Source organism: Schistocerca nitens, chromosome 1 (genome assembly GCF_023898315.1).
Source record: "Schistocerca nitens isolate TAMUIC-IGC-003100 chromosome 1, iqSchNite1.1, whole genome shotgun sequence".
In the NCBI taxonomy this organism is placed as follows: domain Eukaryota; kingdom Metazoa; phylum Arthropoda; class Insecta; order Orthoptera; family Acrididae; genus Schistocerca; species Schistocerca nitens.
In genome coordinates, this window is record NC_064614.1 from 900639952 (window position 1) to 900662354 (window position 22403).

The 22403-nt window shown below is 42.3% G+C and overlaps 1 protein-coding gene and 1 long non-coding RNA gene across 2 annotated transcripts in view; one reads left to right on the plus strand and one right to left on the minus strand.

Moving 5' to 3' along the window:
• LOC126192236 (uncharacterized) overlaps positions 1-22403 on the minus strand; it is a 473949-nt gene that overhangs the window by 252404 nt on the left and 199142 nt on the right. The gene's annotated exons all lie outside the window — the stretch shown is intronic.
• LOC126192219 (uncharacterized) overlaps positions 1-22403 on the plus strand; it is a 433600-nt gene that overhangs the window by 175685 nt on the left and 235512 nt on the right. The window contains exon 2 of the mRNA XM_049932587.1: positions 18829-19026. Coding sequence (XP_049788544.1) covers positions 18829-19026 — 198 coding nt within the window. The remainder of the gene's footprint in view (positions 1-18828; positions 19027-22403) is intronic.

Here is a 22403-nt window from a genome sequence, read left to right on the forward strand (position 1 = left end):
TGCAGGATCTTTTCCGACCGCAACGATTTCGAAGGTTTGATGTTTCACCGGATTCCTGATATTCATGCTACGCTCGTGAAATGGTTGTACGGGACAATCCCCACTTCATCGTTACCTCGGAGAGCTGTGTCCCATCGCTCGTACGCCGACTATAACACCACCTTCAAACACGCTTAAATCTTGATCACCTGCCATTGTATCAGCAGTAACTGATCTAACAACTGTGCCAGACGCTTGTTGTGTTAAATAGTCGTTGCCGACCACAGCGTCATATTCTGCCGGTTTACGTATCTTTGAATTTGAATACGCATGCCTATACTGTTTTCTCTGGCGCTTCAGGGTAGCTCAATAAAAATTAACTCGCGTTTACAGCATTTTCGGATGTAGAAAATACATTGTTGGGAATTTTGATCGGAATTCAGTTTTTATAATTCTGAATTTATCAGGTTTAAAACGCAGGGAGATGAATTTTATAATGGAAGGGTCTGTAGGAGCTACGAACTGTGGACTCTTAGAAATTGTAGAAGGAGCCCAAGGATTTAATACGGTAAGCTGATTTTAATGGATATAGAGAGCAGGAATTCTGGCGATGGAAAAGACTTCCATAAGATGGACTGGCATAGAGGACTGCATCAAATTAATCGTCGGAATGATGACTGTGATAAACATATTTTGCTTCGACGTTAACGAAGCGCACTGTATTGTAGGGTCATAGCCATGCAGCCATCCAACAACGAGAGGCTTCCGTCAAGTGCGTTAAGATCTCACACTTTCTGCATGCTATGCTTCGTTGTTACTCGGAATATCAGTACGAAGCCTACAGCTACACTCAGTAAATCGGTGTCAACTAGGCGGTTCTTTAACGCGTCATACAACAGATTTCTTACCATTCTATTCACAGTTGTGAAACGTTGGGCGATACGTTAAGGGTCTGAAGAACGTTTGAAGATTTCATTCCAAAAAGCGGTTCGAAGAATTTCCCACGTAGATTTCCTCGAATTACCACGCGTCGTTCTACGAGCGTCTAATTAGTAGTTTTCAGCATGTCAATGACATAACTCGTGAATCAAGCACGCCTACTGCCAATTATACAGCCGTCTGTATACGCCACGTGTCGCATGTAAGTTCAGTCTATTAAGGACATGTCATACTTCAGCAGCACTCTGATATATAATGTACAAGTGCTTTATCAGCAACTTCTCTTCCAAACGAACTTCATTTACCAGCATCCTCTCAACGGAGCTTAATCACTTGCTTCAAGTGCGAATGAATTTATCTAATTCACTTCATATTTAAACAACGTGACAGATAGTTGCCGAGTCTCATTAATCATTTAGTCCAACACTACTACGTGTTTGTGATTTGTGAAGTTGCATTCTGCATTTGTAGTTCGCAAGCCACTGTGGGATGTTTGGTGGAGGGAACACAGTATGAAGTGTCCCTCCCCCCCCCCCCCCCCTCCCCAACTTCCACCTATTCCATATCTGGATGGTAGGTGGGAAGAAAGATTGTCGAAACTTCTCACCGTCGGCCAGAATTTCTCTTTGGATATCGTGGTTATTACGTACTAATGGCTAGGTTAATACATAGTTTATTCAGTTAGTTTTGGGTATTGTTACCAGGTGAGGTGGCGCAGTGGTTAAGACATTAGAGGAATGGGGTTCAAATCTCCGATTGGCTATCCACGGTTTCCCTAAACTGATAACGGTGATTGTGGGAATTTTTCCTTTGGAAAGATACGGTCGAATTCTTTCCCCACCTTTACGCAATCAGAATTTGTCCCACCTCTCTACTGTTCATGTCGGTCATGGGATTTCAAGCATCAAGCTTGCTTCCCTTTTTATATATTGTTAGAATTTTCATGGGATCACATAATAATACCTCACAAATAACTGATTCATCTGCGAAAGGTCTAAGATTAAAACAAACACTATTCTGTAAGAGGTGAAAGAGAACGGTCGATTGACTTCGTGTTCGGTTCTCCTTTCCGTAACGGTATAAGCGCCTCGAAAGGCTACAATTTCTAGATTTGATCGTTTCTGTGATCCTGTACCAGTACTTACAGAGTCCCAGATCATGATTTCCGAAAATTTTAGTCGACTATCTGCATCTGTACATCCACCTGTATGCTTTTATTTGCTTTAATCCGTGTAACATGTACAGTAATAGCTCTTTATGAATGAAAAGAAAATACTGGCGTAATATTCTACATTATTTATTATTTATTTTACAAACCGGTTTTCGGCTGTTATACCATCATCTGGTACAAAGATAAGCAATTATTTAGATCTAACCATACACATCAATGACCATATTAATACTTTCAAGATATAGAGGAAACGTGCCACCACAGATATTGTAATACCAGCCAATTGTCAACACTCAGTGACCCATACACATGTTGCCTTTCATTCAATGATACATCGCCTAATATCCATTGGCATGACTGAAAACAACACCCAAATGGAGTTAAATGCAATCATATAAATAGCATCAAATAATGGCTACCCTCCTTCCTTGGTGGAATCAACAATGCACAAAAAACAGTAGCAACATGTGTACTCTCTTCTTTAACCGGTTCTCGACCCATAGCCTCAAGAATACAATAAATGGTGCACAACTCCTTATTTAGGAAAAGTCTCATTGGATGTAGCCAGAAAGCTTACATTCAGGGACGTAAAAACATCACTTCATGTACACGACAATGTTGAACACCTTTTCCTAATCGTAAAGACAACACTCCAGCTTTGGAAAAGAGCGGAATATATAGAATTACTTGTAACTGTGACAAATTCTATATAGTTCAGTCTGGCAGGGCAATATGCACCCGCTTGAAGGAACACCACAGAAGTTTGAAACTTAGGAAAGGAGACTCTAGTTTTGCAGATCACAAGTTTACAGAAAGCCATAGTTATAAGATGAAACATCGATTATTACGCCACAGAACGAAGGTGAACTGTATTGAAATAATGGAAATTAATAAACACATGACCATCTTTCTGAGCTTAGAACTGAATCACCAGACAGTTCCAATACCCGCACTTCTAACTGCAGATACTAGTCATAATCCCATCTAGTCCATGCTGCAGATTACACCTCTTACTTACATGCCCCATTATCCTTTATTTCAGTTAGTATAATCTTTCTTGTCGTATTAAAACTTTTTACTTTGTATGGTAACAGTTGTTTCACTTAGCTGTTTAATAGCTCTAGCATATCTGAACTATTTGTAATGTAGGGACCGCGCGGTTAGAGGCGCCATGTCACGGATTGCGCGGCCCATGCCACCGAAAGTTCGAGTCCTCCCTCGGGCATGGGTGTGCGTGTTGTTCTGAGCATAAGTTAGTTTAAGTTAGATTAAGTAGTGTGTAATCCTAGGAACCGATGACCTCAGCAGTTTGGTCCCTAAGGAATTCACACACATTTTGAACATTTGTAATTTAGGACCTACTAAAGACAAGATTTTTTAGTTCAGCCACACGTTTCGAATACGTCACCAGAGTTAATTCTTCAATGAACAACTGCCGTAATTTATACTAAAGTGCCAAAGAAAGTGGTACAGAGATATTTAAATAGGTGTAATACGGCGTTGCGGTCGACAGCGCCTACACAAGACGACAAAGATATGATACAGTTGTTATATCGGTTACTGCTGCTACAATGGCAGATTATGAAGATATACGTAGTTACTAGAAGGTTTCAGATACATTATACACTCCTGGAAATTGAAATAAGAACACCGTGAATTCATTGTCCCAGGAAGGGGAAACTTTATTGACACATTCCTGGGGTCAGATACATCACATGATCACACTGACAGAACCACAGGCACATAGACACAGGCAACAGAGCATGCACAATGTCGGCACTAGTACAGTGTATATCCACCTTTCGCAGCAATGCAGGCTGCTATTCTCCCATGGAGACGATCGTAGAGATGCTGGATGTAGTCCTGTGGAACGGCTTGCCATGCCATTTCCACCTGGCGCCTCAGTTGGACCAGCGTTCGTGCTGGACGTGCAGACCGCGTGAGACGACGCTTCATCCAGTCCCAAACATGCTCAATGGGGGACAGATCCGGAGATCTTGCTGGCCAGGGTAGTTGACTTACACCTTCTAGAGCACGTTGGGTGGCACGGGATACATGCGGACGTGCATTGCCCTGTTGGAACAGCAAGTTCCCTTGCCGGTCTAGGAATGGTAGAACTATGGGTTCGATGACGGTTTGGATGTACCGTGCACTATTCAGTGTCCCCTCGACGATCACCAGTGGTGTACGGCCAGTGTAGGAGATCGCTCCCCACACCATGATGCCGGGTGTTGGCCCTGTGTGCCTCGGCCGTATGCAGTCCTGATTGTGGCGCTCACCTGCACGGCGCCAAACACGCATACGACCATCATTGGCACCAAGGCAGAAGCGACTCTCATCGCTGAAGACGACACGTCTCCATTCGTCCCTCCATTCACGCCTGTCGCGACACCACTGGAGGCGGGCTGCACGATGTTGGGGCGTGAGCGGAAGACGGCCTAACGGTGTGCGGGACCGTAGCCCAGCTTCATGGAGACGGTTGCGAATGGTCCTCGCCGATACCCCAGGAGCAACAGTGTCCCTAATTTGCTGGGAAGTGGCGGTGCGGTCCCCTACGGCACTGCGTAGGATCTTACGGTCTTGGCGTGCATCCGTGCGCCGCTGCGGTCCGGTCCCAGGTCGACGGGCACGTGCACCTTCCGCCGACCACTGGCGACAACATCGATGTACTGTGGAGACCTCACGCCCCACGTGTTGAGCAATTCGGCGGTACGTCCACCCGGCCTCCCGCATGCCCACATACGCCCTCGCTCAAAGTCCGTCAACTGCACATACGGTTCACGTCCACGCTGTCGCGGCATGCTACCAGTGTTAAAGACTGCGATGGAGCTCCGTATGCCACGGCAAACTGGCTGACACTGACGGCGGCGGTGCACAAATGCTGCGCAGCTAGCGCCATTCGACGGCCAACACCGCGGTTCCTGGTGTGTCCGCTGTGCCGTGCGTGTGATCATTGCTTGTACAGCCCTCTCGCAGTGTCCGGAGCAAGTATGGTGGGTCTGACACACCGGTGTCAATGTGTTCTTTTTTCCATTTCCAGGAGTGTATAATGGTAAGACAGAGATTTAGGAACCAGGTTTTAAATTGTAAGACATTTCCAGGGGCAGATGTGGACTCTGACCACAATCTATTGGTTATGAACTGTAGATTAAAACTGAAGAAACTGCAAACAGGTGGGAATTTAAGGAGATAGGACCTGGATAAACTGAAAGAACCAGAGGTTGTACAGAGTTTCAGGGAGAGCATAAGGGAACAATTGACAGGAATGGGGGAAAGAAGCACAGTAGAAGAAGAATGGGTAGCTTTGAGGGATGCAATAGTGAAGGCAGCAGAGGATCAAGTAGGTAAAAAGACGAGGGCTAGTAGAAATCCTTGGTTAACAGAAGAGATACTGAATTTAATTGATGAAAGGAGAAAATATAAAAATGCAGTAAATGAAGCAGGCAAAAAGGAATACAAACGTCTCAAAAATGAGATCAACAGGAAGCGCAAAATGGCTAAGCAGGGATGGCTAGAGGACAAATGTAAGGATGTAGAGGCTTATCTCACGAGGGGTAAGATAGATACTGCCTACAGGAAAATTAGAGACCTTTGGAGAAAAGAGAACCACTTGCATGAATATCAAGAGCTCAGATGGAAACCCAGTTCTAAGCAAAGAAGGGAAAGCAGAAAGGTGGAAGGAGTATATAGAGGGTCTATACAGGGGCGATATTCTTGAGGACAATATTATGGAAATGGAAGAGGATGTAGATGAACATGAAATGGGAGATATGATACTGCGAGAAGAGTTTGACAGACCAGTGAAAGACCTGAGTCGAAAGAAGTCCCCGGGAGTAGACAACATTCCATTAGAACTACTGACAGCCTTGGGAGAGCCAGTCCTGACAAAACTCTACCATCTGGTGAGCAAGATGTATGAGACAGGCGAAATTCTCTCAGACTTCAAGAAGAATATAATAATTCCAATCCCAAAGAAAGCAGGTGTTGACAGATGTGAAAATTACCGAACTATCAGCTTAATAAGTCACAGTTGCAAAATACTAACGCGAATTCTTTACAGACGAATGGAAAAACTGGTAGAAGCCGACCTCGGGGAAGATCAGTTTGGATTCCGTAGAAATGTTAGAACACGTGAGGCAATACTGGCCCTACGACTTATCTTAGAAGAAAGACTAAGGAAAGGCAAACCTACGTTTCTAGCATTTGTAGACTTAGAGAAAGCTTTTGACAATGTTGACTGGAATACTTTCTATCAAATTCTAAAGGTGGCAGGGGTAAAATACAGGGAGCGAAAGACTATTTACAATTTGTACAGAAAGCAGATGGCAGTTATAAGAGTCAAGGGACATGAGAGGGAAGCAGCGGTTGGGAAGGGAGTGAGACAGGGTTGTAGCCTCTCCCCGATGCTATTCAATCTGTATATTGAGCAAGCAGTAAAGGAAACAAAAAAAAAGTTCGGAGTAGGTATTAAAATCCATGGAGAAGAAATAAAAACTTCGAGGTTCACCGATGACACTGTAATTCTGTCAGAGACAGCAAAGGACTTGGAAGAGCAGTTGAACGGAATGGACGGTGTCTTGAAAGGAGGGTATAAGATTAACATCAACAAAAGCAGAACTAGGATAACGGTTCAAATGGTTCAAATAGCTCTGAGCAAAAAATGGTTCAAATAGCTCTGAGCAAAAAATGGTTCAAATGGCTCTGAGCACTATGGGACTCAACTGCTGAGGTCATTAGTCCCCTAGAACTTAGAACTACTTAAACCTAACTAACCTAAGGACATCACACAAATCCATGCCTGAGGCAGGATTCGAACCTGCGACCGTAGCAGTCGCACGGTTCCGGACTGAGCGCCTAGAACCGCGAGACCACCGCGGCCGGCTGGATAATGGAATATAATCGAATTAAGTCGGGTGATGCTGAGGGAATTAGATTAGGAAATGAGACTCTTAAAGTAGTAAAGGAGTTTTGCTATTTGGGGAGCAAAATAATTGATGATGGTCGAAGTAGATAAGATATAAAATGTAGACTGACATTGGCAAGGAAAGCGTTTCTGAAGAAGAGAATTTTGTTAACATCGAGTATTGATTTAAGTGTCAGGAAGTCGTTTCTGAAAGTATTTGTATGGAGTGTAGCCATGTATGGAAGTGAAACATGGACGATAAATAGTTTAGACAAGAAGAAATAGAAGCTTTCGAAATGTGGTGCTACAGAAGAATGCTGAAGGTTAGATGGGTAGATCACATAACTAATGAGGAGGTATTGACTAGAAGAAGGGATCGGTTGGTAGGACATGTTCTGAGGCATCAAGGGATCACCAATTTAGTACTGGAGGGCAGCGTGGAGGGTAAAAATCGTAGAGGGAGACCAAGAGATGAATACACTAAACAGATTCAGAAGGGTGTAGGTTGCAGTAGGTACTGGGAGATGAAGAAGCTTGCACAGGATAGAGTAGCATGGAGAGCTGCATCAAACCAGTCTCAGGACTGATGACCACAACAACAACAACAAATAGTTTAACGTGGTATTACAGTCGGCTCACGAGCGAAGGGGCTGGCGATGAAGTGGGGATTTTCCCGTTCGACCATTTCACGCGTGTACCGTGAATATCAGGTATCCGGTAAAACATCAAGTCTCCGACATTGCTGCAAGCAAGAACGGGACCAACGACGACTGAAGAGAGTCGTTCAGTGCGACAGAAGTGCAACCCTTCCGCAAATTGCCACAGATTTCAGTGCTAGGCCATCAACAAGTGTCAGCGTGAGAACTATTCAACGAACATCATCGATATAGTCTTTCGGAGCCCAAGGCCAACTCGTGCACGCTTCATGACTGCACGACTCAAAGCTTTACGCCTCGGCTGGGCCCGTCAACACCGACTTTGGACTGTTGATGACTGGGAACATGTTGCCTGGTCGGACGGAGTCTCTTTTCAAATTGTATCGAGCGGATGGACGTGTACGGGTATGGAGACAACCTCATGAATCCATGAACCCTGCATGTCAGCAGGAAACTGCCCAAGCTGGTGAAGGCTCTGTAACGGTGTGGCGCGTGTCAGTTGGAGTGATATGGGACCCCTGATACTTCTAGATACGACTCTGACAGGCGACACGTACGTAAGCATCTTGTCTGATCACCTGCATCTGTTCATGGCCATTGTGCATTCCGACGGACTTGGGCAATTCCAGCAGGCAATGCGACACCCCACATGTCCAGAATTGCTACAAGGTGGCTCCAGGAATATTCTTCTGAGTTTCAACACTTCCACTGGCCACCAAACTTCCCAGACATGAACATTATTGAGCGTATCAGGACTGCCTTGCAACGTGCTGTTCAGAAGAGATCTCCACCCCATCGTATTCTTAAGGATTTGTGGGCAGCCCTGCAGGATTTATGGTGTCAATTGCCTCCAGCAGTACTTCAGGCGTTAGTGGAGTCCATGTCACTACGTGCTGTGGCACTCTGCCTGCTCGCGGGGGCCCTACATGATATTAGGCAAGTGTACAAGTTTCTTTGTCCCTTCGGTGTATATATAGTCATATGCGCCACATATTTTATCTTAGTCAAATAATCTTACATCGCATTTAGACAGAAATAATACGTCTTGTTTTATTTTCAAACCTTACGTTAACATTTTCCACCTCTTGAAATGGGTATACTCCGTAGACGCACTAAATTAAAATCTTTGATCCAACAAAATTTCACCAATTACTCATCTTTGTACCTGATAACGGCATAACAGCCGAAAACCGGTCTATGAAACAAATAAGATTCATTATTATATATTACAATATTTATTATTACATTAGTGTTGTGTGGGTTTTCACTCATTATTCTACCTAGAACCGACGGAACAGTCAATCAACGCAAGTAATAGCTCAGTAACACTTCTTTTGTGTTTAATAATGACTTTTCCTCAACATGAACGTACTGGCGTTTGTCTGCCATGGAACCCACAATTCAGTCAAAAATCTTCCGAACTTTTCTATACGAACAAATGTTATTAGGAATAATCGACGTAGTACTTAATTAGTAGCTTTTCACCTTTATTTTTTGCGGAATATCAGCGATCGCAACTGCTTGCTGAACCATTAGTTCTGATATCTACAGCACTCATCACAATATTATTACGGAAACAATGAGAGCTTGACGAAAAAATATTTGAAAACAGAGATTCGCCTTTAGGTTTTCCTTCTGCTCTTGTTGATACTGGTTCACGATTTAGCGATAAATATTGGTGTTTTTTGTGAGCTTAAAGATTGTTCCATTTTGATTTATGAGTTAGTAAAGCTGCGCTTGTCAACAAGTCGAAAGTGCACGCAAGCAAAATCAAATATTATATCTTCTCTAATACTGAACACATACTCAGGATTTTATCCCGCATCGACTATGTTGTGAAGTAAATCGCAAGTGTATGAACATTACTGTAACGACGGAAACTCGGATCTTTCTTATGTCTGGGCACACAAACATTATAATGTGAAGATGGACCCGGTACAACTACAAACTCTGACGAATTCTCGGTTAGCTCAATTAGATCACTTCATATACAGACATAAATCATTAACGGACGGGACATGTCAACTCAATGCGAGATGCAGGGGGGGACAGTCGCAGTACCCTCCAAATCAATGGTACTATAAAAGGATTGTAACAGTTAGTTGGGCTACATTGGACAGGGGTGGAACGATCGAATGAGCAGGGACAAAATTACCAATCTAAACATTTGTTTTAAAATTACGAAGTCACTCCAACTTGGTCACTGATAACCCAACATCAACACTCTATACGATTATCCAAAGCGGCGTAAATACTTGCAACGAATTTATTTCCTTTCTGAAGCCAATATTTAATAATCATATTACAGCCATACTAATACTGACAGTAAAATTTACAATTTAACATCATAAAATCTGAACCTTTTATGCTAGCCTCTCAATTGTTGTTCTTCGTTAGAAATTTCAATTACCTGAATTAACCTACACCAATAATCAGCTGTCTTCTTTCCTCACTTACTCACGAGGTAGAAATAAGCGTAACCAAATCAACTACTAACTCTTTAAACTTACGGGAATATACAAGTGAATATGGAATTTAATATACAAATATTGTTTAGACTTGTAGAAGAGATAATGGCAACAAAATGACCTTCATGTTCGCCAACATTAGTTTTGACACAATCAGAAGTGGACCATCGCTTCCTTTTTGGTAATGTCTGGTTGTGTCACGATCGCCGCACAATCACACATCTTGCCTGGTTGATTTGGGGCAGGGGAGCACATAGCGTTGTCATCGATACCATCGGACTACGAAAGAATGAGGAAGGAAATCGGACGTGGCCTTTCAAAGGAACCATATCGGTACATGCCTGAAGCAGTTTAGGGAAAACACGGAAAACCTAAATCAGGATGGCCGGACGCAGGTTTGAATCGACGTCCTACCTAATGCAAGTCCAATGTGTTAGCCACTGCGCCACCTCGCTCGGTCATACATCTTGTCCATGTGCTCCATCCGTCTACCTCAGCTCACATAAATATAAGACAATATCAGCTCTTGCACCTGAAACAGTTTGTTATAACAGACCTGAAACAGCAACAACTTTTAGACAGCAAATAGTTTCTACTGCAACCACTTTCCACCAGGGTCTCCGCAAGCTGCCATTTCTTTTTCTTTTTCAAGTCATCGGTCCTCTGATTGGTTTGATGTGGCCCGCCCACGAATTCCCCTCCTGTACCAAACTCGCAACGTACGTCGTCAGTTATGTGCTGGATGTATTCCAATCTCTTTTTTCCTCTATAGTTTTTACCCTCTACGGCTTCCACTAGTACCATGGAAGTTATTCCCTGATGTCTTACAGATGTCCTGTCATCCTGTCCCTTCTCCTTGATATTGTTTCCCATATATTCCTTTCCTCGCCGATCCTGCGGAGAACCTCCTCTTTTCTTATTCTATCAGACCTCCTAATTTTCAACACTCTTCCGTAGCACCACATTTCATATGCTTCGATGATATTCTACTTCGGTTTTCCCACAGTCCTCGCTCCACTACCATACAATCCTGTGATCCAAACGTACATTCTCAGAAATTTCTTCCTCAAATTAAGGCCAGTGTTTGATACCTATAAACTTCTCTTGGCCATGAACGACCCTTTTGCTAGTACTAGTGGGTTGTTTATTTCCTGCTTGCTTCGTCCGTCATGGGTTTCTGTGCTGCCTTGATAGCAGAATTCCTTAAGTTCGTCTGCTTCGTGATCGTCCATTGTGACGTTACGTTTGTCGCAGTTTTCATTGCTCCTACTTCACATTGCTTCTACTTCACATTGCTCCTACTTCTCATTACTTTCATTTTTATTCGATTTATTCTCAGTCCATATTCGATATTGATTACACTGTTAATTCCATTCATCACACCCTGTAATTCTTCTTCACTTTCACTGAGGATAGCAATGTCATCAGCGAATCTTATCATCGACATCCTGTCACCTTGAAGTTTAATCGCGCTCTTGAAGCCTTCCTTTATTTGCCCCATTTCTTCTTCGATGTATAGACTGAAAAGTAGGAGGAAGATTACTTCTCTGTCTTACGCCCTTTTTTATCCAAGCACTTCATTCTCGATCTTCCAGTCTCATTGTTTCCTCTTGGCTCTTGTGCATGCTGTATATACCCATCTTTCCCTACAGCTTACCCATATTTTTCTCAAACTTTCAAACATCTTTCATCATTTTACACTGTCGAACGCTTCCTCCAGGTCGACAAATCCTATGAACGTATCTCGATTTTCCTTCAGTCTTGCTTCCATTATCAGCCACAGTATCTGATGCCTTTACCTTTCCTAAAGACAAACTGATCGTCTTCTAACAGGCCCTCGATTTTCTTTTCAGTTCTTCTGGATAATACTGTTGTCAGCAATTTGGACGCATGAGCTGTTAAACTGATTGTGCGATAATTCTCGCATTTGTCGGCCCTTGCTGTTTTCGGAATTGCGTTGACGACTATTTTCCGAAAGTCTGGTGGTACAACTCCAATCTTATACATTCTACACACCAAAGTGAACAGTCGTTCTGTTCCCACTTCCCACAGTAATTTTAGAAATTCTTATGGAATGTTATCTATCCCTTTTGCTTTATTTGATCTCAGGTTTTCCAGAGCTCCTTTAAATTCTGACTCTAATATTGGACCCCATATGTCTCATCCCCTCCAGTTTCTTCTTTCATCAAGTCATCAAACACGTCTTCCGCCCCAAATAGGGCTGCAGTGCACTCTATCCTCTTCGTTTAACCGTGGAATTCCCAATGCGTCCTTGATGTTACCGCTCTTGCTTTTAATTTCACCGTAGCTTGTTTTGACTCTTCTACATGCCGAGTCAGTCCTTTCGACAATAATTTCATTTTTTAATTCTTAATATTTTTATGTAGCCATTTCCCCTTAGCTTCCACGCACATCCTGTTTATTTAATTCCTAAGTGACTTGTATTTCCTTATTCCTGATTTCCCCTGAACATTCTTGTTCTTCCTTCTTTCATCGATCAACTGCAGTGTTTCTTCTGTTACCCATGTTTCCTTCGCTGTTACCTTCTTTGTACCTATGTTTTTCTTTCCAACTTCTGTGATTGCCCTGTTTATAGATGTTCATTCCTCTTCCACTGAAGTGCTTTATGGGCTATTCAGTATCGCATTATCTATAGCCTTAGCGAACTTCAAGAGCATCTATTCATTCCTTAGTACTTCCGTAACCCACTTCTTAGTGCATTGATTCTTCCTGACTAGTATCTTAAACTTCAGCCTACTCTTCATCATTACTAAATTGTGAACTGAGTCTATATCTGCTCCTGGGTACGCCCTACAATCCAACATATAATTTCGGAATCTCTGCCTGACCATGATGTAATCTAACTGGAGTGTTCCCGTACCTGGCGGCATTTTCCTAGTATACCTCCTCCTCTTGTGATTCTTGAACAGATCATTCAGTATCACTAGCGGAAATTTATTGTAGAACTCAGTCTTTCTCCTCTCTCATTCCTACTACCAGGTCCATATTCTTCTGTAACCCTTTCTTCTGTTTCTTACCCTACAGCCGCATTCCAATATGCCATGACTATTACACTTTCATCTTTCTTTACGTACTGAATTGGTTGTTTGATATCCTCATACACTTTCTCTATCTCTTCATCTTCTGCTTGCGATGACGGCGTGTACACTTTAACGATTGTCATCGGTGTTGGTTTACCGTCGAGTCTGACTGCAACAGTCCTATCACTGAACTGTTTACAGTAATTCACTCTCTGCCCTACCTTCCTATTCGTAATCTGCCTTTACCAGCGCGATTAATAAATAACGTGAGATCAATGATCATCAATTAACTCTATAATTAGCGACAACCCCCACATCATGACTCTCTCTAGCACAACACACTCAAGCAAGCATTTAGTCTCTAAGTCAAAGGCTACACAATTCTCAGAAGACAAGCCTTCAACCACAAGGATGAGCAATGTGATACCGACGCATCATAACCTGATGTTCTTCCAAGATGATGAGCCTATAAACTTCCAAAGGACCTTTGCATCGTAATTCAGAATAAAACATGCACTGCAACATCGTATTTATCCGCCGACAACGGGCAAGCGACTTTCAAGTGAAAGGTCTCACCTGTATGGGAATATACATAATGGATGTACGAATACAGACTGTAGGCATATAGTTGACGACTTATGGAATTTTGGGTCTGGCCTTGAGTCGTGCACGGATAGCCAAATGGTAAGGTGACCGCTCACGATAAGCGGGAAATCCGGATTCGAGTCCCAGTCCAGCACAAATTTTCACTGTCGTCGTTCCATTCTGTAACTGATGGTTGTCTATATTCGCAATTGTTAATATATTTAATGTACTTCACGTATCTGGTTGCTTGAGGCACGTTTCATACGCTGATGTCTCTTTTGAGTCATCGGTGCACGAAGCAAACTGCTCTTACCAGCATAGCTTCCATCAAGTAAACACTGGCGCACTTACTTGGCTCCCCGCATTCCTCACAAGCTCAAGTTCTTCCCGTCTCAGTGCGTCCGCCCTCTCTCTCCACAACCACAGAGCATTCGGATGCGCAAAACAAGACTTCTGTTAACATCATCTCCTGCAGCTCAAATCACGTGATTTCGGGACGGCGCATTTTAGCCCCTATAGCGCTTAGTGTATTTTGAGTGTTATGACTTTGCTGCTACAGATAGATCACCATCAGAAGTACCGTGAAACGTTGTATACGCTTTTTATAGACATCTTAATAATTTGATACGAGGAACTGAAGTTGGCTTAAAGATGTGATGAGGAACAGTACTGTGCTTTTTCGCCACAGTATCATAATTCAGATTCCACATTATTTACGTTTCGTCGGTAACGGGATAAGAAGTGACACCCAACAACTATTTTTACGTTTACTATTGCATTTATTCAAACTCAGATTCCACATTTTTTACGTTTCGTCGGTAACGGGATAAGAAGTGACACACAACAACTTTTTTGCGTTTACTATTGCATTTATTCATATTGTCGAAGCTCTGTTCTAATTAATTACTTACAATGACACTGCAGACCGTGCCAAAGTGTCAGGAAAAAACAAAATGTTACGTAACTATGAAAATTTTACGTAAGTCCGGTAAGCGATTTGAACTACCTACTTTTCCATTATTATTTTCAATACCCCTTCTGCCTTTTATAAAAAAGTAAAATATCAATAATATTTTTTCGCTACCTCATCAGAAAAGTACAGCCACACACTATGCAAAAGAAAAAGTTACAAGATCAATGCTCCAATTTTGGAGTAATAACAGAACTGACAGCCAACAAGATTTTTTAGGTTTTCTATTGCTGTAGCGTAATTAATTAGAACTGATTCGACAATATGTGAATCAGTTCTAATTAATTACGCTACAGTGACCCAGTATAATAGGCTGTCTCATGCATTGATATTTAGATACACACAAGGGTTTGAGAACCTGCATGAATTGGAGGAAATTAAGCACTGGCATGCATAAATTTCATCTGCATATGAACACAGCGTCAGTATATGTGCAATGACTGGCATTTTACTCAAACACACTTGCAAATTTATCTAGCACTTGTCTCGTAAACACATGGCCATAAAATCGCAGAAATTATTTCCACAATACAAGCCTTTATAATACCATGTCTCGATGTTTTTCAACATATAAAGTACTTCACATCAATAAGACATTTAAAATTATGCATTTGTTGTACATACCCCCGAAAAATAACTGATCCTCCTTTCACAAACTTGTGTTTAGATCTGTAGCAATGACAATACTGCACCATAGCTGTTATTAAAACTCAAACGAGCAAAACGTAGATAAAACAAGGCGAATACGTGTAATATTCAAGTTTCGTTATTACTGCAAATTTTAGAGATGCACCATCATCCACGTGACTAGCCCGGTTTCACGTTGTTAAATGCGCAGTAGCCTATGCTCACTCCATAGATATACATTATGTCCATAGCCACCGATCTTCCTCCTTTCGAAACTCACCCATTGGACAGCCAAACCTCTTTCCTCTTCAGAAAAATTCGACATACATAGGCAGAGCAGACGAACCAACTCATATCGGTTAGTGTCAACCTAGATCATCATGCCATATACGGCACATGATGGAGGAATAAATTTTTTCATATTACCGGTTTCGTCATTCAGCTGTAGAGTTTGGAAGGTAAATGAATTATCTTTATAGCCCATAATGTTCTGCAGAGTGGAAGATTTATTTGGGAAGAGAAATACTGGTTACGACAAAGGATATTAATGAACATAAATAATGTGAAACAGTTGCCAAAATATCACAATTCTTTTAATACGGCTCTGCATGGTGTTATAGTTGGAACACAACCGAAATTATATGTTGTCTTCTTTGTTTAGGGCTTCTTTTTATGCAGTTGCAGATATGCCATTGGTATTTGTTAATTATCGTCTTTTGCAACTATCATGGAAGTCTTATTAAGACCAGATGCGTTTCGGTTTATTCTAGAGTATTTTCAGTGGTCAGTGTAACGATATGGTTTTTTCCTCTTACAATTTTGTTTGCTAGGATCATGAACAGTTTGCAAGCTTTACTTATTGCTATAAACATTTTTGATTCTTATCGCTATTCACGGTTTTACTGTTGTTTATGTCATTATTCTCGTTCTTCCAAGTGTATGTGTTGGGTTCACCACACTGTACTCTCAGTGCACTTAATATTTCACGTTTCTATGTTGAGAAGAACTACTATGCTCTCTCTATTTCGTGTGTTTTATTTTGCTACTATGGGATGTGGTCGTCTTTTGTTTGTTTTGGTAAAGGTGGCAGCATCTGTTATCGCTCTGTGAATGTTTATATTTTCCGACTAGAAAAGACAGCAGTCACTCCAACCACTACCAAAACAAACAAAAGACGGACACATCCCGCAATAGCAAGACGAAACACACGAAATGGCGAGATGACAGTAGTTCTTCTCAACACAGAAACGTGAATATTTAGTGCAGTGAAAGTGCGGTGTGCTGAATATCCAACACATTCACGTAGAAGAACAAGAAGAATGAAGCAAACAACACAAAACCATGAATAATAATGATAAGGATTAAAATGTTTAGTGTAGTAAGTAAAGCATGCGATGCGTTCATGATCCTAGCAAACAAACTTGTAAGGTAAAAAAAACTGTTACAGCGACTACTGCTGATGCTTTAGAATAAAGTGAAACGCGTCTGGTTTTAATAAGACTTTCTTTAGAGCTATAAGAGTCGGTAATTAACATATAAAACATGCATTATAATTCTTATAACATTTCACGGATTTTTTTTCCTAAAAAGTTATTCTGTAACTCATCATTGAAGTGAATACGGAGAATAAATTACGCTTTTTTCATTTTCAGCCGGCCGTTGTGGCTGAGCGATTCTAGGCGCTTCCGTCTGCAACCGCGCGACCGCTACGGTCGCAGGTTCGAATCCTGCCTCGGGCATGGATGTGTGTGATGTCCTTAGGTTAGTTAGGTTTAAGTAGTTCTAAATTCTAGGGGACTGATGACCTCAGAAGTTAAGTCCCATAGTGCTCAGAGCCATTTGAATCAACATTTTTAAGTCACTCCATCGTACGCAGCCAATCTGAATACTTAAATATCTATTCACGTGCTTGTGCTGCGAAGAATATTTCATGACTCTTAAGACGTCATTCGAAGCATATGCGGCAAAGTTTTCTTCGCGAATTCTGTATCTTCGGTGCGGGGACTTCGATGTGTGGTCCCTCTGGTCATTGATGATGCCCCCTGTGGAGAGATACTTCGCTGTTTAATGACCATAATTGTAAACTAAGCTAAAATTGTCGGAATCAAGTATTGTCGAATGATCTCTGGAATGTTGAAAACACATTTAAATCAAAGTTTCAATTGCGTATTCTGTCTTCTGGGATTTAGCACTTATCATAAGGAAACAGTGTGCACCGTGTTTGCACAGAGTAGCTCAGTTAAAAGTAGCCCGCGAATGCAAGCGTAAACAGCTGCAACAGTGGACAGTTTTATATAGTAATCGATTGTCTGCATTCTTCTGTTAGCATTTCAGTTTATTTCATCAGCGAAGTTAAACGTTTCTCTTTGAGGTCTCCAAAATTATTTTCTCGGCAGAAGAAAGAACTGAAATTGTGGAAGCATGTGTGAAAACAGGTTTGGTTAAGGAAACTCGCGAAGTTTTCTGGGTCAAGTATCCGGATGGAGGGCTACCAGCAAAGAGAGCGATACAGAGTCTGTATAAAACTGCCGCACCTTCAGATCTGTGCAAAATGTAAAACGACAAAGTATTCCTTCAGTTCGTATATCAGAAGTAATTGCAAACATTTGCTGAGGGATTATTCAGAGCCCAAAGAAGTCTACACGTAAATTGGTCCAACAGGCAGGGGACTAGTTCCCAGCGGGTACAGAAAAAAGTCTTAATTTGGAGCCACATCTTGTGACGGTTGTGCAGCAGTTACGGAAGGCTGACAGTCAGAAACATGCAGATTACTGCACGTGGCTTTTGAATAACATCAACCATGGATTGTTAGCCCCTTTTGATTACACCATGAGTGATGTAGTACAGTTTCATCTTCCCGGTCACGTGAATTCACAGAATACGAGGTACTGGGCAACAGACCCACTCCATGATGAAAAAATCGGCGTTTGGTGCGGTGTAACAGGAACGCGCATCATTGGATCGATATTTTTTGACACCACCCTCAACACAATTGCATACATGGAAATTTTCTGTAAATTTTGTGCTTAACTCACTGAACATGAAAGACAATACTGTTTCTCCCAGCAATACGGGGTAACATGCCATACGTCTGATGTACCCTGGAGAGCCCATGATGTCTTCACTGAGGAACGAACTGTCGGCAATCATTTATGGCCACCACGTTTGCCGGATTTCACAACACACCGAACATTACTCCGGGTGTATCTGAATATGTTTAGACGTGCACAGCTCAGTATTGATATTGCAAGGGGTCACTTTCAACATAAATGTATTTTTAATTATAAATAAATGGTAAGTCCATTTTAGCTGTTCGGTTCTGCAATTTCGTTGCATTTCCGTTGTTCTAACACTGTCTAGTTTTATCTGCGCCACACCGTATTTACGTGTAAGTGTTCTAGGGAAGGAGTAAGGACCTATAAGGGTTGTAGAGTGTGAGCTGTAAGGGAAACAGCGATCAGTATTTGATGGCTGTGGCTGGGTGTGCAGGTTGCCGGCACGAGGGCGTCACGGTACCGGAGGGAGGCGTGGTGGCGACCGCGGAGCCGTGCCTCTCGTGCCGCTGCTCCTCGGGGTCGCTCCAGTGCCGCCTGCAAGTGTGCCCGCGTATGCCACAGCCGCAGCAGCTGCCGCCGGGCTGTCGCCTGCAGCTGCAGCCGGGGAAATGCTGTCCGCAGCTCGTATGCGGTCAGTCGCTGCTGCTGGAACGCTCTCTCTACCTTCAGTTATTGCACTAATTCGCCTGCCCTACGCAGAGTGTTTCAAAGTCTTTGCATCAAACGTCTAGGGGTGACAGATTACGTCGCGGGGAACAACTTTTGTTAGTGACAAAACTTTCACTGATGCTTCTTGGCGACGCTAGGGATCATTCTTTTACTTAGCTAACTAGCAGATTAAAACTGTGTTCCGTACCGAAACTCGAAGGCGGGACCTTTGCCTTTCACGGGCGAGTGCCCTATCGACTGAGCTATCCAAGCAAGACTGACGACTCGTCCTCACAGCTTTATTTCCGCCGATATCTCCTCTCCTACCTCCCAGCCTTCACAAGAGCTCTCCTGCTAAATTTGCAAGACTTGCTAGCACTCCTGCAAGAGAGGATAGTGTTGCAGTTTTGGCAGGAGAGCCTGTGTCAATTTTTGGAAGGTAGGAGAGGATGTATCGGCGAAAGTAAAGCTGTGAGGACGGGTCATCATTCGTGCTTGGATAGCGTAGTCGGCAGAGCATTTGCCCGCGAAAGGCAAACGTCCCGAATTCGAGTCTCGGTCCGACACACAGTTTTAATCTGTCAGGAAGCTGTATATCAGCGCACACTCCGCTGCAGAGATAAAATTTCATTCTGGCATTTTATTATTAATTGCGCAAAAATATCTTTCTCCCTTTAGAGAAACTCATTCTTAAGATTCTCTTCTTGAAAAATAATTCCACCAAATTATAGCAGTATGCAGATGCAGCACAAATGGTTACTAGATGGTACTAGTTTGGTGAAATCTCGACATCCCAGGACTGTTGAATTTATTAAATCGACGCCTAACATCGTCGGGAAGCGTCAGCGAAAAATTTATCCCTACCAAAATTTGTTCCCCATGACGTGTTCTATCACTCCTAGACGTTTGATGTGAAGACGTATATATCGGTCATTAGAACGGAATGCCGGCATTTTGACCAGCTGATCTACAGAATAAATTGAATTACTCACACTGCACGAAGTGTTAGGTGACGTTGTTTAGCCAAATTATACTACTGTTAATTCTCACTGAAACGAGCAAACTCACTGAGTTTTGTCAGACTGAACTTTCCACGTAGGTTTAATCTGCCGCGAAATAGTTGTTGATGTTGTTTTTAGGAAAAAATTTGTCGTATGACCACGAAGAGAAGACGACCTAGTCCACTCTTATCTATTCACTTCGGAAAATACTAGTAAATACACAGTTTAAAATTGATTGCTATCCTCAGCGGTAAATATGTGCGATGACTTAGTGGTCAGGTGTTGATTAAATTTAAGAAAAGTATAGTCCTGTAGCATTGCTGACTGGTAGACCCAAAGAGGTGTAATTACAGTCCTCTCATTTCAGCATTTTGATTTTTGGGGTGACTTATTCCACTATTTCATAAATTAAGGAATCTGTGTATCGCGTACAGCTGCAAACTACTCTCACGGCGCCGTCAACAATGTAGTGCTATGTTTGTATTGTTATTAAGCAGAGAGATCAGAGACGGGTATGATTCGGTACTGGTACATCGCCTGCACTTTCTGATGAGCATAAGAGAAACCACTGAAGTTAAGGTCTCCGCCCATTGGTCGGGTAACCACCGACACTTTTACATATCCCATCCACATACTGCACTGCCAACAGATCTGGAATTCAACTAAGGGCGTCGGAGCACATTTTGGTGAACAGGAGCGGTAGCCACCAGCTTTCCAGTTGCTGGTAAAATTCTAAAAGTGAAAATTCCTCGTAGTAACAGAATTTCAGACAGTTATCGCTGCAATAACATGTCTCTTAATAAGCAGCCTGTGTGGCTATTACATTTACGCAAATGCAGCTAAAGGTACAGGGAAACATGGTCGAGGAGTGAGCGTACACATTGTATCAGAATAGCAGAGTAATACAGTGCAGTGAAGTCGCTTATTTTATGCTATGTACTCGCCCATGCATCACAGAGCTATAAACACAATGTCATAATGATGACAGACTTAGCACACAGACTACAACATGGGATACCCACGGTTCTCTTACAGTGGCACTTTAGCTACATCGTGATGAATTTTACGATGGAGATTATGTTAACGTGTTCAGCACGTCTTATGTAGCACCCTGTTGTCAATCTTCTCTTTCGTAGGATTTGGCGAAAGGTTTGCAAATGTGACTTCTCAACCAGAATCTGATATACAGTTTCCATTAGTTACTTATGTTTTGGACGTTTATCATTACGATCGACTCCACAGAAAGCTGTTTTGTCTCCTGGTTACAAGATAGAAATGGTAGGGGTGTGACGTGAGGCAACTCTTACGCAGACACGGAAGCCTGAACTGCCCCGCATGCATAAAAGATGATCAGATCAGCATATTCCTCGTCCGTAAAACGCTCACGTACAAATAATGTGGACTGCGGCGGCGCCCTGGCGTGGGAGACTAGTTAGGCAAGGTCTCGGGTAAAAATATACATAAATATAAAAATTCGTATTTTTAAAAATCAGTTATTACTGGATGACAGAACAGCAGCGACGAAGGAAAAAACAGCGAATAATTTATAGACCGAACGCCTGTAATCTTATTCTGAAATAATGCTGTGCCTCACTACAGCATAGAAGCGCGATGCATCTTCACGCCGTTGCTTGTTATAAACACGAGTCAAGTTTCAGCACCGCATGTTTCTAAAACGTTATAATAACTATTACACATTTTTTTCTAGCGCTCTACCGTTAAGCATCGTAAGGAAAAAAACTGAGATCACTGCAATCGTACTATTTCATGTCGTCGGTCGCAAAATAAGCTCACTTGACAAAAATTCATCACCTGGCATGTCAATGTTAATACTAGCTACAAATGCTTACAGATCGTGTCGAATGTATTGGAATACATGTGCAATTGCTGTGTCTCTCGAGCTGATTTATCTCATTTGTCGTATGTAAAATGAAACAAGAGTGATATGACAAAGTGAAAAAACAGAGTGAATACCATAGCACATAGCAAAGGTCATGCCATAATGGAAATATCCCATTTCACAGTTTGGTCGCAAGGTATCTCTGTGCGGACTGATCGGCAATCTCAGTTTATTTCGAATTCACGACAAAATTTTAGCCGACGCACCATAAGGAAGGGCCAGGGCCGTTGGCGTATGACCTGGCTCGTGGCTAAAAATGGAGTTGCAAAACAGTCATTGGTACAGATTACAACGTGAATGAACACTCCAGGAGGAACTGCATCGTATGTTCACTTTACATAGCGTCACTTCAGTCGACCAAGTTATCATGATACAACGCCCAACGATATATCTACAGAGAACCGATTAAAACTTCTTTGCCTTATTTTGAGTTATTTTATCAATAAAATAACATTTCTG